The 15098-nt window shown below is 38.0% G+C and overlaps 1 protein-coding gene across 1 annotated transcript; it reads left to right on the plus strand.

Annotated features, from left to right (window-relative positions):
* The first annotated feature begins 7283 nt into the window (after positions 1–7283).
* LOC121377724 lies at positions 7284–12843 on the plus strand. The gene is made up of 4 exons (XM_041505810.1): positions 7284–8048; positions 9238–9361; positions 10022–10345; positions 11737–12843. Exons 2-4 carry the CDS (start codon positions 9263–9265, stop codon positions 12349–12351), a joined length of 1038 nt encoding a protein of 345 aa, XP_041361744.1. The 5' UTR covers positions 7284–8048; positions 9238–9262; the 3' UTR covers positions 12352–12843.
* The last annotated feature ends 2255 nt before the right edge of the window (positions 12844–15098 follow it).

Consider the following 15098-nt stretch of genomic DNA (forward strand, 5'->3'; position numbering starts at 1 on the left):
ACTTAGGCCCTAATATTTATTTTTAAAAACTAAAACACATGTAACATACTAGGCAGTGTCACATTGAAGCGATACATTATGGGATTGATAAAATGGCTGCCGCCATGACTGCTGAGACAACCCCAGTTAGGACGCCTTGTGCTCAAATGCGCTAGGGTGAAATGACTTGAAACTTCAAAGAAAACATAGAAATAGGTTCAATTTAACAACTGAATATGTTAACTCGATGTGCCGAAGTATAGAAATATATTCAAAATCCATTTGAAGTTCAGTGTTTTTCGAAGTACATTTAAAATATCACATTTCGTTATCAGTGACAAAATCAACCTTTCTCTATAATGAGCCACGTCTTAAATGCTTCAAAACACTTCTAAAAGAAGCCATTGATGTCAGACGCCATGTTAAGACAAAATTATCATGTGACCCTATCAGCTGTAAAAATGGTTGCGACGTCATACTTTTTACGCGAAGTCATTGACACAGCTCTCTTGAAAATCGTTGTTGGTGTTGTTTTAACCGAATTACAAATTAAATAATTATATCTGTTGGAAAGACGATAAAACGCTGTGTATGTACATATTTAATATCACTGTATATCATTGGGAAGCTGTAATATGTGTGTTGAAAAGTGAGTCATTTAAGCTGGTGGCAGATATGCAGCGTAAAATTACGTCAAACTTTGTCATACGTTTAAAAACACCGACAACATGGCAACTTTCGAAGCATACTTAAGCAAAATACCAAGTGCGCCGAAACACTGGATGCGCCGATACACCAGACACGGTTGTAGGCCTATGTATGCCAAAATATATCATGGTATTGGTATACCCATCACAAATTGCAAAAATAATGAAATTAACAGTGTTATGTTGCTCAGAATTTAGTCAAAAATAACATATGACCACTGACTATTAAAACATATAGGTCCATTTAATATATTTGTTATCATAGCATATTTAATACATGAGATTGAAAAAAACCCAACATGATTTCTGATAATGGCGGAATAAAATGGCCGCCGTGGTCGTTAGTGGGCGTTTTTTGAATGGCTCCACATCTAGAAATGTTCAGGAGGGCATTATATTCATAAATGTGCAAAGTTTCTTGTTTTTATATAAAAAAGCAACAATTCCTTGATATTTTGCACACTTCGCCTACATCAAACATGGACTATTAGGCCCTATTCGTAAACATTGGACAAAAAATGTTTGCTCTCAAAACCTCTCTTTCCTTTTTTTTTACATAGGTCTACAGCATGATTAAAAATAGCCCGAGTACTCTGACTGTAAGAGAGCTAGACGGACATTTGGACATAAACACGCTCTCATTACAGTCAGAGACCAGCCTATGTCTTTTTTTGGCAATTCCTGACTACCAAACGGTAGGCAACGAGTCCCGCTCTAATACCACAACAATCCTATGTTTGACGTCAAATACCTTTACATCAATCATTTTCGAGTTAAGTGATACAAAAAAATCCACATATTAATCACTAATACACTTACTACAGAAAGAAACCCGACAGCACCACATTTAGCTACGCTTCGTGACACTCCGTCGCAACAATTGCAAAGCTCGGCGATCTATTTCGAGAGGTAGACCACGTGATCGCGCACTGGGCGATTCCGCCTTGTGCAGCAGTTACAGGGGCCGTCTCATATCAAGCGAAGTTACAACATGGAAGAGTTGGCTAATGCCGTTTTGGATGAATTTGGATTTCATTACGTCATTAAACCAAAACAATTACACATTATTGATTCCATTTTGAATTTGAAGGATACATTTGGGGTGTTATCGACAGGATACGGCAAAAGTATGTGCTACGTACTGCCTCCTCTTATGAGACGACCCCTGTAACTGCTGCACAAGGCGGAATCGCCCAGTCTCGAAATAGATCGCCGAGCTTTGTAATTGTTGCGACGGAGTGTCACGAAGCGTAGCTGAATGTGGGTGCTGTCGGGTTTCTTTCTGTAGTATGTGTATTAGTGATTAATATGTGGATTTTTTTGTATCACTTAACTCGAAAATGATTGATGTAAAGGTATTTGACGTCAAACATAGGATTGTTGTGGTATTAGAGCGGGACTCGTTGCCTACCGTTTGGTAGTCAGGAATTGCAAAAAAAAGACATAGGCTGGTCTCTGACTGTAATGAGAGCGTGTTTATGTCCAAATGTCCGTCTAGCTCTCTTACAGTCAGAGTACTCGGGCTAGATTAAAAATAAATGCTAATTTAAAATTTATTTACTCAGTATGTCATTTTAGATTATTTTGAAAATGCTTATATACAATAAATAGGCGTATAATTACCTTAATATAGCTTGGTAGCTATTTGGCTATCCCCGATGATCCTGAATGCCGCGAAGACCTACTAATTCGTCTGGCCATACGAGCAAATACTGTGTAGATGCGATATCGCAACCAGTGTTCCAGGAAAGAGAAACCAAAAGTAGATCGATCTTTCTACGAATTATAACTTCTACGAAAATAAAACGCCACTACAGGTAAGACTGTACTAAATAAAATCCCATAGGCGACCATGTTAACGTTTGTGTTTAAAAAAACCTATATATATGCAATATATCAACTAAACTATGACCCATAAATACAGACCCGGATCGAACGACCCGACACACACACGCAGGATTGAGAGTTCCGCTCAAATGAAAAAAAAAGGATCGGATTTTACATATAAAATTCCTTGTCCCCAAATGACCGGGATAACGTAGCAAGAACGTCCGTCTGAGGTTCCATTTGCTGAAGGTTCGATCCTCCTCAGTGGACTCGTTTGATTATTTCCCGTCCCAACCAATGATCCATAACGTGTCCGTCAAAGGACGTCGTGTATGCTATATCCTGTTTGTGGGATGTGGGAAGTGCACATAAAGAGCCCTTGCTGTTATTTGGAAAACGTAGCCATGTGGCGACAGCGGATTTCATCTGACCAAGTGTCGATATAACTGTGCGTTTGCCATCCAATAACCGCTGATTAGTAGTCAATGTGTTCCAGTAGGTTTAAATTTCTTACAATTTTTGCCATGTATCATTTATTATAAATACATTGGTACGACTGAAAACAAACGGTTTCTTGTCGTGGCTCTGACCAGGCCATTTTACATGTATACCATTACCACACCTTGTTAACGTATATTTCGCAACAAAAGTTAGTGTATTATTCTCGAGTGTAACCGGCGTTATCTTATTGTCTGGCAAGCCTTAGGGGCACTGGCGTAGGAAGCGGGAGAGGGGCAACGGGGCATCTGCCCCCCACTTTTCAGATATTTTGCTTTATATTAGTGTAAAAAAAAAAAATATATATATATATATATATATATATATATAGGGACCCCCTCCCCCCCCCTCCCGTCTACGGCTCCGCGCCTTCGGCGCTCGCGCTTGACGAGTTCCGTCTACATGACATTTCGACACCCCCCCCCCCCCCACACACACACACACACACACACACGCGCGCTAATCATACTGGCTACTAGCCCGAGTACTCTGACTGTAAGAGAGCTAGACGGACATTTGGACATAAACACGCTCTCATTACAGAGAGCGTGTTTATGTCCAAATGTCCGTCTAGCTCTCTTACAGTCAGAGTACTCGGGCTAACTGGCTACGGGCCTGAAATATCAGTACTACAACCTCTACCTTAAAGTATTAAAGTTCTGCAGAAATGGTACATGGCTCATTTTCGGTATAACCAGATGTTTTTACAACCCTAATTTCGCACAAAATTTGAGTACTTTTTTTTTCCACAGGTACCCCATACATGTTCCAAGCACAATGTAAGTTGTAGAAGTATCACGAGGGGTATATGGCTTTTTATGTACCCTCTGTGTGTTGTTTTACCCTGAGCCGAAGGCGAGGGGGTAAAAGAGCACACAGAGGGTACATAAAAAGCCATATACCCCGAGAGATGTTTCTACAACGAATTTATCTTGCCGACATGTTAAACCATATAGCCAAATAATCAAAATAATGCCAGACAATAATTGTTAACAATAACAAATTATTAACGGAGCCGTACCACGCGGACGCGAACGAAACCACTTGCCAGTGAGGAAAAATAGTTCCATCGATAAACGAGTTTTTAACTTCAAATGTTTGTAATACGAAATTGTTTGAAACAGATATTAATAAAAATAAAGGGACACACCTTTTTTAAAGGGACACACCCTAGTTACGTTTATTTGTTAACCATTACGGCGTTGTTTTTCGCTATTAAACCCCATTTTTCACAAATAAAATTGCACTTTACATTTAGAATACCCATTTCCATTCACCTGAAGTGCTTTTTGGTAATCCTGATGTTTGTAAAACCACGAAATGCATTTTTTGCATTTTTTTCACAAAACGTGTTGTCGAGAAAATACGGTTAAGCAAGCGAGGTCCAATCTATTTTTAGAGGGGATATTTCCATTTCAATGTCACAGACGTTGGTATATCACGTGACCGTTATCATTTTGGTTCGGTTTGTTTTCTCGTGCACGGTTCGCGCAATAAACATCCGATTTGTTGTTGTTCATTTGTGAGATTTTTCTTCACAGTTCGTGAACATTTTCAGTAACAATAAAGTTCAGACAAGTAAGTGTCTCAATACAAAACGTTACAAACCCTTAAACAAATAATTTTGCTAAGTCTTACGATATCTGGAGAGGGGATATAGAGGCACTGATTTTCCGTTTCATAATGTTACAAATTCCGGTTTTTTCCGTTTCAGTATTAAACAAATTCTGTTTTTGTTTCACACACACACACACACACACACACACACACACACACACACACACACACACACCGCGCAATTAATTGCTGGTGTAAAATAAATATGCAATGAGGTAAAACATGTCAGTAGTTTGTATTTATTTTTGGTTTAAATTTAAACACGAATACGCCACGACACAGACTTCGGACATTTTCGGTTTTCTTTACGATATGATCGGGAAAATAATTACAAACGATCACACTATAAACCACTTCCCTTGTATAATTTATTTTGAACAAAGCCTGGCATACAATATGCAATTACTGCATTCCTTTGTGAGATCGGAAATATGGCAATGCCGCAAATGTTAAAAATTAATAAGCAAACATAACATATCTTTCACTTGAGTAAATATCGGACAATTTTAGCTCACAATGTTCGGTTTTTCCCGTTAAATCGCCGGGAATAAGCGAAGAAAACACGACTGGTAAAACGTCTAGATACTCTACATTTGGCGTAACATACAAAGGTACTAGTGTCGTAGCGTAGCACAGGCAGATGTCGGTGTCCATAATTTCTAGTTCGAAAAATAATTTTTAATTAATCAAATGCGCTATTTAAAGTTAAATAATGTTTTGGAAAAAAATCGGGAATTCCGTTTCAGATAGGTATTTCCGCGATTCCGTCCGCGATTCCGGAAAATCAGTGCCTCTAGGGATAAGACCAGGACAGAACAGTTGGAACATGTCCAGGAGACGTGAAACGAACGCACCCCAAGTCTGTGAAATTTGTCGTGACGTAGGCATTGTTGTGCTTCTTCTGGTGACATCAGAATACTAACTTTCAAAATTATTTCAAGCAATTGGGACATGGGGATTCCCATTGTATTTATCGATATAAAACCTGCGGAAAAATATCCGCCCGGTCCCCCCTTCCCCTAACCCTAACCTTAACTCCAACCCTAACCCCAACCCTAGCCCTAACCCCAGCCATAACCCCAACCCTAACCCCAACCCTAACCCTAATCTTAACCCTAACCCTAACCCTAACCCTCAACCCTAACTAAAAATAATAATGGAGGGGACCGGGCGGATATTATACCAATTTATTTTCGCTGGATGGAACTAGGGTGTGCGGCTTTAAAAATAAAAAACAAAAAAACAACTGTTGCTAATCGCGCATTAATACAATAACACCACGACCGTAATTAGGTGGCCCAGTTCAACATTGCAGCTTTTAAAAGTATTGAAATAGTGTATTTTATAGTAAAAATAAAATTAATTAGGTATACTTGATTGATTATCAATGTTATTTATAATCTAATTATTGCTTTAGCATTAACTGGGGTGGCTGGAAACTGTTGGAAATTACAGACGGGGTATAAGAGAATTTGGCTCCGCCCACAGGGGTATAAGGGATTTGTCCAACGGCAAACAATCAATGAGATTAAAGGATTTTACATGAAGGCGAGATAAGACTACTTGACACAGTGGTACTAGATGAAATAAAATTGCATACATTTTTAGCCCAGATGAAACTTCTTTTTTTTTTTTTTACAACCAACACTCACATTTACAACCAATCACACAGGACTTGTGGTGTTAACTTCTCTATCAAAATTTGCACCTCGAACTTTGACCCAGCCGAAAGTTATTTGGTTTAGTGCTACCTACATAGCATTCATATAATGATAAAAGTGTTTTATAGCATTGTAGGGGAAATGTGTTTGCACATGACTCATAGCGGGAGCACACAACAATCCATATTTAGAAGATCAATGCCACATAAGGTTATCGCTACCAGTCTCTCGCATTCTGGTTGAGAGTTTGCACGTGTGACGTAGAAGTGAAAATTCCCTGATGTCACCTGTCAAATATTGTTTTCTACACAAAAGAATGACCACTATATTTTCTTTTAAGGTCTCACTACACAGATGACTTCCGGGTGAGAGTTGATTGATGACGGTCCACTATAGTTCCTAATTGTGGCATACGTTATGGTTCACATATTCACTTCTAGGAAATGGTGAAGAATTAAAACAATATGTATGTTTAATGGTAAGCCTTCTGGCTGTATTTTGCCCATGTTATTTGTAATATTGTGCATCGACCTTTTGGGACATGGGTATATAGCGCAAGTGACAGCCGGAGTGAATCGGTTAATGAACTACCTGTTCGGACCGGTACTACAGCCAGATGCGGTTATATAGCTAAAAACTGAGACGGAAATGTTCACAATTTTGGAGTGAATATAAATGCTTATATAATGTATGTTCGCAATGGTGTATGTTGTTAGTGCCAACGAGAACCCGTTCTATGGGCAATCTTCGCTTGAAGTTGGGCAGTTTAACATGGGTTTCAATGGCAGATGACATCTGTGTAGTGAGACCATAGCACTTGATTATGTATGATTCTAATTCAACACATTTGTAAGAACGAATCTGATTGGATCTCCACGAAAAATTTCAGGTGGTAAAATCACCAATATACCGGTCGCAAATTTTCTGGCAGAAATACGTCATAGGTTAAGCAAAGAACATGGTTGTTTTGTAATGACGTCATAAAGACCATTTCTGTAGCGTTATATTACGTACAGAAATCGTTAAATACTGAGACGTTTTTTTTTTTGAGGGAGGTGGGCTGAGGGGAGGAGCCAACCCCTAAGTTATTTTACGTTAAATTCGTTTCTCAAATGTCCATCCCAGTGACAGTGCCCCATCAACACCCCTCATCCCAACCACACCCACTTTTAAATGCATTCCGCTGTAACTGCAGTGGTGGGGTGTTCGCCTGAGGGCAGTGGTTCACAGGACCCATCGCCCTAAATGGACTGGACGTTTGCCGCCCCAACCATTGTCCTAACCATAAGCGTAAGAGACGGGGGGGGGGGGGGAGGGGAGGGGGACAACTGCCCCCCTAGTGCAGGAGCAAAACCTAAAAAAATTCTTTAGGAGTATCCTATATGGTAACTTTTCACTCTGTCGACCAAATGTCGAAATAATATGTTGGATACAAAATAATACGTACTCTTTTTTTTTTTTTTAATGTAAGGTTGTCGTAGGATAGACGTTTATAGTTTTCTGAATAATGTGATGGGCGGGGCTGGGATTTGTATGTTAGCTGTGAATAATAGCTGTAGCCTACTCAAACAATAGCTAAGCATGTTATCAACTTGTCATCTAACTGGTCGTGTAACTTCGCCCTACATTGCTCGGCTACGACAAGGAAGTATTTTGCAGTAAGTGAAACCAGAAGTTGAAATTTCAACGAAATCGCTTAGAGAGAACTAGCGATCGAACTGGTCGTGTGACTTTGCGCCACATAAGGAAGTAATTTTCAGTAAGTTACATTCATTAGAGATATCTTTATATAATTATTAATGAACATACATTTGATAACTAAGGAATACTGGTAAAAGTAAAGTCTTTTTGCTCGCCAATCAGTGCTCAGGCAGAACGCGTATTCACTTTAGTGGTATAATGTAGCCTATTTATTATGTTAAAACAAGGACAGACTTCGTAATAAGATGGGGCGGGACGTAGCGCAGTGGTAAAGCGGTCGCTTGATGCGCGGACGGTCTGGGATCGATCCCCGTCGGTGGACCCATTGGGCTATTTCTCGTTCCAGCCAGTGCTCCACAACTGGTGTAAAGGCCGCGGTATGTACTATCCTGTCTATGGGATGATGCATATAAAATATCCCTTGCTGCTAATCGAAAAGAATAGCCCATGAAGTGGCGACAGCGAGTTTTTCTCTCTATATATCTGTGAGGTCTGACACCATATAACTATATAAAATGTCTTGAGTGCGTCGTTAAATAATAATAATAAAAAATCGTAATAAGGTAGTTGCGATATTCTGTTGAAAGTGAAAATTGTAATTGCAGGCGCAGGTGCAGGGGGGCTGTATCGACCCCCCTCCCCCAACATACAAACACACACACACACACACACACACACACACACAGACACACACAAACAGACAGACAGACACACCACTCAAGCAAAATTAATTTTTCTTTAATATATATATTTTCCGTAGAAGCATGATTCGACTCCAGTCTAGACCCCACCCCCCTGCTAAAATTGCTGCACGCGTGTCTGATGTGTTTTTTGTTTTTGTTTTTTTGTAATAATTAATAAAGGATCTTGTAAGATATGGGATGCAAGATATTAAAATATAATAGCAACATATAAATAGTAATAATATTGTCTGAAATGTATCATTGGAGCTAGCATTTTATACCTTACACTTGTGAGAAACAGTTAATTGGTGGCCATTTTACTCTACACGTGATGGTCTAACTGCATGCAAAGTGGCATGTTAGAATCATATTTTGCACTAATATACCATAACTCTACTACACTATAAATGTTCGATATCTTTTCATTGAAATGTTTTATTAGGCATGTCTTCCATTTAGGTCTAAGCAATATGTTTTGGTCTACAGTAACAATTATTATAAATGTATACATTTCACTTTAAGATTCACTTCTCTAATTTTTAGGAAATATATATTTTGTTGCAGCTGTAATTAGCTTCACCATTGTAAAATGAAATGCAGACAATGCAACCGAGAAAAATTGAGACAGGAATTCCCCCCTGAAGACCTTACTGAGGACTGCATGCATCCACGATTCTACTGTATGAGGGTGAGATTGAGATCTTTAAATTTCACTGCAATCAGTACAGCTTAGATTATAACGTGATAATATTTTAAGAGGTGCGTCATAATCATAAAATAAACATTAAGATTTGGTTACTGTAGGCGTCGGAAGATGACAGCAACTTGGGGTTGGGGGGTGCAGTCATAAAATGTTAATTTTGAATTGGGGAGGGGGGGGGGGCAATGTTTTATCTTCAGTTCGATCTGTAACGCCTATTATTTTTCAATCACAGCATGTTTCATTCTCGGAAAAATAAAAAGCAAAATTCAATATATTGCTTATTATGGGCAATAAGAGTAGCCTTCTTATTAGTTGCAACTCTCAAACTGATCATTAACTTCCGTCTTTGGCAGGCAGACGAAGCATACACAAATTGTATGAATAGGATAGCATTCATGAACGGTAGATGGACAGACGCATGGTAATGTGTTACCATCAGCGTAGGGGTTGTTGTGCAAAGCTAAATAAGTCACGCCTTCAGTAAAAACTGATTTTACTCAATTGTGTATTTAATAAAATAATTTATATAAAATATTAAATTATATATTATGTTATGTTGTTATAGTGTTATTACCATGGGCAAGAAAATCCATTTGAAAATAATGTGTCAACTGTTTTGATGAACAATCTCTTTTCTTTCTCCAGTGTGTGATAGCAAAAGCCAAAGAGAATGAGAAATGTCCACATCCTTCATGTGACCAGCCAGTTCCGTTCAACAGCGACATAATAAAATTACTTCAACACACATTGGCAGAGATGTTCACTGTCTACACGGTCAAAGATATTCCATCCATCGTGACTGAGGCATCAGTCAGTGGAACTATTAGAGTATCTGTCTTGAATGGAGACAGCACCGATGTCCTGTTCAACTCAACCATGACTGTATTGCAGCTGAAGGAGCAAATCAAGACTGAACTGGGTCACGAAGTTCAGAAACAAAAACTACTATGGAGTGAGAAAGAATTGAAGGTGATTATTGATGAACCATGTCGTCATTTTCTTTTGTTTTGTTTGACAATGTTTATAGTTTGCTTAAAATACAAACATTTGTTGTTGAATAAAATCACTGTCAAAAACCTACAGGATAATCTAACAGATATCAGATATTACTGCCTTGGTCACATTTAGTAATCCAACATGAGCAAGTGCCAGCTTGTGTCCATCTGACCATTCGTACAGTGTTATACATATAAATAATGTTGTAATAAATTCGAACTAAAGTTTAATTTAGTAAATATTTTCATTATTATGTCACCAAAAGGCTAATTAATGTTGGGCAGTCCAGCTTATTTGGTTATCAACTTCAGGTGTACTTCTGTTTGGATTGCTGAATGCAATGTAGTTAATTAGTAGATGGTCCAAGGGTGAGGTGCAGTGACGGGGCCAGATCCAGAAAATGTGGAGGTGGGGGTGGGCGAGGCACCTGGAAAAAAAAGAAAAAAAGAGGCACTTTATTTAATATAGTTTTTGGGGACGGGTATCGATGGTTCCCCTCCTCAGTGGATAGACCTATTTGGATCTTCCAATTCTTACTATTGCTCCAAAACTGGACTGTCAGTGAATGTGGTATGTAATATCCTGTCTCTGGAAAAGAACACATAAGAGAGTCATCGCTGCTATTCGACATTTATTCTACCAGCAGGTTTCGTCTCTGAATCTAGATCAAGTGTCACAGTCATGTGATTCTAATATGGTTTTAGTAACCTGAAATAAAAATCTATTTAAAACCTGATGTCCTAATCATGGACATTTCAATTCAAGGTTTTTGGATTGTATTGTCTAAGATGTCTTAATTGATACTCCGTCTATGAGAGAAAAACGTATACCACCTTCTGTACGGCAGTGGACTAGGGCAGGCCAGCAATAAACTGGGTAGGGTCGCGTGTCTTTATTTATTTTAGTATGAAACACTGTAAGAGATGCAGCTATTTATCAAAAAAGACCCCGGACTAGGCAAAACAAAAGTATCTAGTTTCTCCAACAGATATACGTGACTGATCATTTTTCACCACCATAGAACCAACTAATATTCACAAAGAAATAACCCAGTTGTGTATACCTGTGGAATATCTTCGTATGCTAAGTTCATGTGTTATATCTTTGCTTAAAACGAATACTAAACAAACAAAGGAAATTACCCACCTTTTGAAAGTTATTTAAAATTAATGTACCTGCCTCATTTAACTTATTTTCGGTGACCTACAATATATTTAACCTATGTATTTAACATCACTTTTGGATGTTTCCTCTTTTGTACTCAGCAGTAACGTCTGGCTACCTCACCATTTCAAATGTGGGTGCCATGTACAATACTACTTATAATTTCTTCCAACCAACACAATATATTTGTGTACTTTCAGGTTTATGGGGATGATGGACATTATATGAAACTTGGAGAGTACAATATGCAGCCGAATGAAACGATTCACCTCGTGGTTTTGATGTTTGCCGTTCCTGATCGATTTGATCATGTGACCTTCGATCTCTACTGGGGATATCCAGAATTTGGAAGTCGTTTTCTGGATGCATCATGTCTGCTTTTTAATAAGAAAAAGATTATTCACGTTGTTGATTATCGTCGCCGTCCAGGACTTGGTAATGCTGTAACTCACTCTGGAGATGCAATGATGGATGATGCTAACCGTATTGGACACCAGACCATCGATGTTCATTTGAAGAAACTACCGACCGAAGTAACACATTTATTTTTCATACTGAGTGCTTTTCTCACTTCTTCACTTGAAACATATCCCAATCCAAGTTTGAAATTCTTTGAAGCATCTGATCCAGACAAAGACCTTTGCAAGACAACATTCACGCATGCCAAAACCAGCCAGGCTGTTGTCATGTGTTCCATGTCACGCTCGAGTGCTGGATGGGAGATTTATGAATCTGGAAAACTTTCTGCAGGAAATGCCGCAAACTATCGACCGCTGGTAATAAATATACGAAAGTTAATGGACGAAGGGTATTAAATTTCCCTGCAGACTGAAAGTTTTTACGATTAATACAGTGCAGATGCAGGTTTAGGTATTTGTAGTTTTGTTTTAATAATAGTGAAAAATGTACTATTTCAAGGAATATTATACATGTACATGTATTTTAACTCTCGTTTTTGCATCCAGTAATTCAGCTGTGATCCCACTCCAGATTCATCTTTGCTGAACATAGTATGTGCAGCCTGCTACACATTTTTCAATTTCCATAAAAGTACAATCAAGCCCTGGTCTATCTCTGCTGTACAGCCGTCGATATATGAATTTGTTTCTACATTTTTTGAGGTTTGTTTTCCTCTTCGATGTGAGGACTATTGATGCACTGATGGAACTACACATAGAAAATGTTTGTAAAATGATGTACTGATAACGTTTCAGCACGTTTCAGTATGTAATCCACATATGATTTACACTATTCCAATTTGTTCATCATGATGATTACACAAAAATAATAAAGTAGCCTCTGACAGAGTTGTTCGTTTTGCATGTCTTCAGGAACAATTTTAACAGTTTGAAATAACGATAAATTATTCACAATTTTTACCCCCCCCCCCCCCCCCCCCCCCCCCCAGCAAATTACCTATGTCCAGGAAAATGTCACAAATTGAATATATAGCGTGGTGGCTCAAGTCCAAATTTGGGCGGTATTGTGTCACGTCGGCCCAAAGCACCAAATTTGGCACAGTTGTACCTTGGGACCATATAAATGTTTTAAGAAGGGGATACCCGATTTTAGAGGTCAAGGTCAGGTCATGGTCAAAAGCAAAATTTAGAAAATGTCAATAAAAGCACATGTAAAACACTAACCTGGGCATAATTGTACTTTAAGATCATAAAGAATATCTGAGATGGGGTTGCCCACTGTTAAATGTCAAGGTCGTTTCAAGGTCAAGGTCAAATTAAAACTATAGCGCATTGGTTGCTAAAACATATAAATTGTTATTTCTCACTTAAGCCAAAACATGACTGGACTTTAGTGTAATGCATAACCTCTTGCTAATCAGGACATAGAAAATCCAAGATGGCCACCAAAATGGTCACCCAAAGAAAATTGTTAGTCAGCTGAGGTCACTGAACCTTGAAGTTCGATACCATCAATTATTATTTGTAGTTGTTTCATCTTTGGATGGTGCTGGTTGAGGACCCGAGGACTAGACCAACCAACTTGGCACATTTAAGCATTTTGAAATATTCAAGATGACGTCCACGATGGCTGCCAAAACACAAAACTGACAATATATCTGATACAAGTTTACAATCACCTTATAACAAAACTGTCGCTTATGACTGATTTTAGGGTCAAGAAATTAATTTTGAACGACACCCAGCTCAGACCAAAATCACAAAATATCTTTTAAGTCTATAAGCTATGAATGTACTGTAATGCACAGTTTTGTGTCAGTGCCTGTATAAAAGTCGACATTGCCTGAGCGATCCGACTACTTCTGTCAACGATTTAAAGTACACAGCTATTTACTGTGATTCCCGTCTATCACCCGACTCGACACCCCGCCCCTGAACTCCAAAATTAGTAACTTTTTGGTCTTACAATACGTAAATGAAACAAACAAATTGTTTGTCTCCCCCGCTCCACCTCAACATAATAGCGTGTGCCTTACAGTTTACATATTGTTGCTACGGGCCTCAGCTAATTAGCAGCATGATGGGCGCTATTCAGCACACATCGTGGTGTTAAAAAATTCCACTCAACAACATGTAAAAAACGTTTCGAACAAGATCATCTGTGCCCAGAGCCCTTTCAATTTGAACCAAAAAATATTATTTGGTATATTATAACAATCATTGTGTGGAACCGACAATAGATATTGTTACTATCGTAACGGCAAATCTTGCTAGCACAAGTAGTCAAAATAATTATTAAAGTTTTGTCTTTATTAATGACTTATTGTTGGGTGTCAATTATCTTTAATCAAGTTAATACAGGTTCATATAACTTTACCATTGCAGAACACATTAAGCTTAATTGCGCATTTATTTCATTCAAGTTTTTAATTAAGACCGTTATTGTTATTTTTGCAATTTCGAACGATGTTTGAATTTATTATTCAGAATTAATAGTGGGAGTACTTGTTTGTTAAAAGTCTTAAATACAGGTCTATAATAGTTTTATTATCAGTTATAACTTTAAATTATATGTTAAAATTGTAACATTTTATTACCATAGTTGAATCGTCGTGTCAAGATATACAGCAAGATTATAGCTACGATAGTACCAATATCCGATGTCGGTCCTACACAGCGAGTCATACAAATTTTATTCGCGTAAAATACCATTATACGAAGAAGAAAAAAAGTTTTATTTAACGACACCACTAGAGTACTTTTGTTTATTAATCATCGGTTATTGCATGTCAAACATTTTGTCATGTTTTACTAGTAGTTTTAAAGGAAACCCGCTACATTTTTCCATTAGCAGCAAGGATCGTTTATATGCATTTCCCCACAGACAGGACAGCACAAACCACGGCTTTTGATATACCAGTCATGGTGCACTTGTTGTGACGGGGAAAATCCCAAGCAGAATATGGATTTGAATAAATATTTTTATTTATTATTATTTTATATTTTTTTACTCCGACAGATCACAAGACTGTAGCTCATAACGTTACATCATTAGAAACTGATTTTATACGACCAGAGTTGATTACAAACAATTTAAATTATGTTTATATATTTATATTTATATTTATATATGATAGATAGAT

This window comes from Gigantopelta aegis, chromosome 7, assembly GCF_016097555.1.
Source record: "Gigantopelta aegis isolate Gae_Host chromosome 7, Gae_host_genome, whole genome shotgun sequence".
Classification (NCBI taxonomy): Eukaryota; Metazoa; Mollusca; class Gastropoda; order Neomphalida; family Peltospiridae; genus Gigantopelta; species Gigantopelta aegis.